The sequence below is a fragment of the Xyrauchen texanus genome, chromosome 43 (assembly GCF_025860055.1).
Source record: "Xyrauchen texanus isolate HMW12.3.18 chromosome 43, RBS_HiC_50CHRs, whole genome shotgun sequence".
Lineage (NCBI taxonomy): Eukaryota > Metazoa > Chordata > Actinopteri > Cypriniformes > Catostomidae > Xyrauchen > Xyrauchen texanus.
The window spans coordinates 25,910,980-25,916,425 of record NC_068318.1 but is presented as its reverse complement, the minus strand read 5'-3'; the positions used below and the strand labels follow the sequence as shown (position 1 = coordinate 25,916,425).

The 5,446-nt window shown below is 38.2% G+C and overlaps 1 protein-coding gene across 1 annotated transcript; it reads right to left on the bottom strand.

Moving 5' to 3' along the window:
* Positions 1 to 716: 716 nt before the first annotated feature.
* LOC127636129 (class A basic helix-loop-helix protein 9-like) lies at positions 717 to 1,943 on the bottom strand. Its single transcript, XM_052116538.1, has one exon. The coding sequence runs from the start codon at positions 1,888 to 1,890 to the stop codon at positions 1,039 to 1,041; it is 852 nt and encodes a 283-aa protein (XP_051972498.1). The 5' UTR covers positions 1,891 to 1,943; the 3' UTR covers positions 717 to 1,038.
* Between the last annotated feature and the right edge of the window lie 3,503 nt (positions 1,944 to 5,446).

Genomic DNA, 5,446 nt, shown 5'->3' with positions numbered 1-5,446 from the left:
TGAACCAGCATCCTTCTGATTAACAGTTATGTGCTTTAGCCCACTACGCCACGACCACTCCCACTCAATTTAACTATGTATAATTATTTCATTATCATATATTGAATTATTGTTATATGAGGGGCTTTCTCAGCAAATAATTGTATATGGGATTTAATTAATTGGGACATCTTGTAATTAATTCGATTAAAAATGTTAATCGATTGACAGCCCTAGTTTAAACTATATGCAGCTGAATTTATAAACTCATTATGAATACTCAATGGTTACTGAATATGAATACTCAATGACAGCAATATAAACCCTCACAAGTATGTTTGCATGCTTATGTGCATATACACTCATGCAGACACATGCATGAATGGGATTCTTACTGCTGGTTGTCTTGAAAATTAGAATGTCTTTTCATCCTGTTATGAAAAGAATAAGCAGTTTGGACAAAGATCAAAGCTCCATTCAACCAAAAATTAGTAGTGGTGGACAGACACTTTGTCTCTACACAAACACACACACACACACATGCGCGCGCGCACTCACACGCGCGCGCGCACTCACACGCACACACACAGTATTTAACTATTACCAGTACATTAACTCTCTCTCTCTCTTTCTCTCTCTCTACATGACTAATTTTAAGAATGAGAGACATCTAAGTGTCACTGTTTTGCATATTTTATTACAAAGCTGAAATGCTGAAGCTCCATTAATGCCGTGATAAGAAATTCCACTGAGACAGTTTGGATCAAACAATCTACAATCTTCAAGAGAGGCATTTATATATATATATATATATATATATTAGTTCTGTTTACCATGCCACATGGACAATAATGATACTTTGAAAGCACAAATGTCTTATCTGACATAAGTATTTTCTGTTGTTTTACATTTAACATTAATTCAAATTACATTCAAAATATGTACAGTGTGTGTCAATGGAGACCCTCACATAGGAATCCACCTGTTAGCTGCAAGGGTTCAGGCAGGTGTTTGAAGTTTTTCCCAGTGCTTGCTCTTTGTTTTAGATGAATGTATGAATCAGAATCTGTCCTGGCAATGTTGAGTTTCCTGCAGGTAGCTCATGTGCCAGGGAAGATGGGCTGTCTGGTGTGGGTCTCCATAATTGTCCAATTGACTTGGAGCACAAGAGCCCCAAAATCCTGGTTGATACCAGCTAAAGTCACCTAGCCTCCTGTATCTGGATGGGCTGGCTGTGTTGCTGGGAGGTGTCCCACATTGTCCTGCCTCAGGAAAGAAACAGGGGTAGTGAGGGGATGGGGAACAGACAGGGCCTGTGTGTCTTTGTCCATCAATTAAAATGTGTTGCTCTGAGGACAGTCTGTGCAAGGGGTTTTGAACATGGTGGGGGAGCTGCTGATGCCAGGACAGAATGTTCTGGAACTCTTGACGGAAAGGGGGCGATGACTCCTTCTCTGGCCACAAGCTGCTGGGATGACCGTGGCACTCTAAGTGGGTGCAGGCTTTTGCCACACTTGCTGGTGGGTTGTTGGTAAGGAAGACTGATAGAGAAGAGATTCGATTGATGGCCCTCTGGAGCGTGGCGATCTTTGATAGTCGTTTCCCGCTGAGGTCATGATGCAGTGTCACCCGAAGTGCGTTGAAGGCCTGGTTGTAATCCATGATGCGTTTCCTCTCTCTCACGTTGGCTGCCACTCTGCGGGCTTTGGAACGCACCGGCCTTCTGCGTTTCTTAGTCTGTCTTTCCTCTGACTCGTTTAGGGTGCTGTTGAGGTAACAGCTTTTTGGGCTACTGCCATCACTGCTGTCCAGACCCTCAGATCCCTGAGGACTCACCTCCAGTTCATCCTCAGAGAACTCAGAGCTGAAGCTGCCTCTGCTCGCCATGGTAAACCCGTAGACCGTTTCCATAGACTGTCATATATCTGCACACTGCGTCTCAGTGCTGAGAGTCTGGATGGCACTTCCTCACACAACTCTGACGACCTGTGATTTGCTGTGATGCCTCTCAACAGGTCCGCTCTTTAAAGCAGCTTGTTTAGGAGTCACATGGTACAGTCACCTATGAGAAATACTGCTGTTTATGAGCTCCCCAAGGCAAATTCACCTACTCCCTCACCAGACACGCCTTCTGCTGCAAGATATGAACAACCTCTTAAAGACAATGAAATAGTGAGTTAAAAACAGAGGCAGACAAATAAACATAAAAACAGACACATGGCAAGCTTTAGATTTGTGCATCCCATAGACTGTCGAAAAAAGTGACAAAAGTTGACCTTGAACTGTGGCAAGGCCCAAATAGAGAAAGTCTGAGTAACTTACAGTTTCTATGATTTTCTGTTGTCTTTGCAACACATACAGTGGTCACAAAAATCAAACTAAGAAGCATCTGCTAAGAAAGGATGCTAGAACTTTTCTTCTTATTTTCTCTTTTCGAGGCATTTTTGCAATGAATTGTAACCAACTAGTCCCAAGGTCATTCTAGTGGACATATTAAGGCCACATCCACACTAATACTTTTTTGTTGGGAACACATATATTTTGAATTCTTTAAACCTCAAATCCACACTACAATGTTGTTTTCCTTCACCGAAAAATACTTTGGAAAACAACAATGCTAGGAAACTGAAAAAGTTTCCAAATACTGTTTGTCTTATTTTTGGACATTATATATTTTTTATCATTTAAAACAAACTTCATTTTGTGAAATGATTTGCTTAAAAAAATTGCTTTTACTATCTCTTCAAATGACACTTGGTTTTATCTTTTGTTATATAATTCAATGGCATTCATACATTTTAAAGTGTTTTTTAAATGTTGAAATATTCATGTCCAAAAAACATAATTTACACCACCCTTATTTTTACCCTTAATTCTCTACTGATTTCAGAAATTGTTTTAGTTATAATAGCAAAACTTGCTAGTCTGAAAGGAGAGTGTCTAGCAGCACATTTTCTTGGTGTGTCCTGTGTTTAATCACATGGGGAGTTCAATCTAAATTTGTCAGTTATTGCTCATGACAAATTGTAGATTTATCAAATAACTAGCATTTTGTGGATATCCTCTCACGAGTAAAAGAGGTGAGGCCTGCTATCCATTATTTACATTTGTCCACAGATTCAATTATTGGTTTCCAGAGTGTGATCATGGTGCTCTGTTGATGCTGGGCCTTGTGGGCCGTATAATTTGGGTGTCTTTGTAACAAACCATAAATCAAGCCTGAACATCCCCTGAGGAAAAAAGCAGAAAGACACTTGGACTTCAAAGCCAGCAAAAAGAGAGCAAGTATTTGACAATTATAACATTCAGTGGCTGCTGGCTGCAATAGCACAACACTACACGCTGTGGTTAGTACTGACATGGGGAATGCATATTTTTGTTTGGTTTGTTTTTGACCAATTGCTTGATGGTCAGGTGTCTGGTTGTTCTATGAGACATCTGGTCCATATCTCTGCAGATCTCTGTCCTATTAGTGGCCCCAGTGGCATCATGTTTTTTTCAAATGTGTTGAAAAGCAGTGGCTACTTTTCTAAGTCAATAGTTCAGTGGTAAAGCATTACTGACAGCCTGTCACAGAGAGGATTGCTAATGTCCTCCCAATTGGCTTTCTTTTTTTTTTTTGCATAAAGTGGGATGCAAACAGGGCTGGATCATAGTCTTATGAGGCCCCTGGGTACATGTTTTTGGAGGACCTACCACCCCCAGTGGCAGACATTTGAGTAGATATCCTACTTAAAAAATATAAAAATAATGTGTCAAGGTGCTTGGAGGCTTTGAAGGCCCCAAACAGTTGGACACTCCATATTCCATAATCCAGCCCTGGTTCCAAAAGTCTGAGAGCACTTGTAGCAATGATTTTTTATGACATTTTTATTATTTAATTAAATGTTTTCATTACAAAAAGATATTATCAGGATAATAATTTGAGTGAAAGATGTACATTCATTTCAGTATTTCTTAGTATGTAGAAAATGACCCTTTTGCTTGACAGTATGACACTCGAGCTGGCATGAACTCCACAAGTTTGTGTAAAACCAGATGATCCATGTTATCCCATCATGATTTGAGAATGTTCAAAAAAAGCATTGGTGTGCTTTAATGAAAATAAAATAATAATATATGACCTTTTGTACAATGGAGTTATCATTGTAAATGTCAAATATTTCTTCATTTTGCATCATAACTCATCCTAAAATAATTGTATTATTTTTATGTTTCAATTTAAAAACAAATACTAGATTTTAATTGGGATCTCAAAGTTTTGGATCCTGCTTTATGTACTGTACATATGGCTAAACAACTAGCAAAGTACTATTTTGTGTCATCTAAATATTATAATAATTTTTTTTTTTTTTCCATCAAGAGGTTTTGGTACTTGTTCTTTTTTGTGAGACATTTTTAAAGCTGTATGATTCCAGAAATTATGGTTTTGCAGAAATCGCTTCTAGGTTTGTAGAATCTATATGAACTTTGAATTGTTATAATTTTTTTCTATTCTTAAGAGATAAACAGGAGGCAAAGTAAAAGCCTACAATACAAAGCACAATCACACAATGATTCAATGTATGAATAGCAAGATTATGTCACACCCCTGAATAGAATTGATTCCTGAGTGGAGTTGTCTTTATATTTTCCACAGTATCATCTGAAATCAAAGATTCTTGTTGCATAATGTTTCTAAAAATATCTGGATCCTGTTATAATTTTTGGATTTAATTAATTGTGGCACCTGTACTTTGCTCTGGGTTAGTTTAGGGCAGAAAGACAGAGAGAGGTCAGGCATCTTTCTCTGCTCCTCTTTTATGGAGTCTGTTTAGGCTGATTGACGACAGCTCCTAAAACAATTACACTACTAACAGTTTACAGTGAGAGTGTTGTTATCTTAGGACTATTAGTGTTTTTGACCATGAGAACAAAAGTTGGTAATTTTGTAATTAACATATGCTTGTCTTCATTAAAAAATAGCCTGGAAATGTTTAAATGTGTGCGATTAATGCATTCGATCCTAAACAAAAGCTACATTAAATATCAGTGTTTATTATTGAGGTCTTAGGGCCCTGTCTGATTGACATTACTCAACAAAATTCACATGAAAGACATGAAATGTCCTCTTACAGATGTGAAACAGTTTTTGTTGTTTTTTTTGTCAATGCCAAAAACAATTTTATTAATAATGAGTTGGTATCATGGAAATGTCATAATAAAATGTTTTACAGTCAAGTTCATCTGCGTTCAGCTCTGCAGACAGTTTCCATTGAGTAATCTGGCCCAGGAAGAGTTTAGTGCTCCACTTTGCCTCTGATTTATGAGGGGCCCCTTGAGAGATTTATTGCATTTCGGACCATCCAAATCGCTCCCCTTCTGACAGATGACAAGACACTAGCAATTATCAGCCGCCAAGAATAAATCAAAGTCTTTACTGTGCGTCCTGTGACGCCCTTAAAGAAATAACCGTTTTCGGGATGAG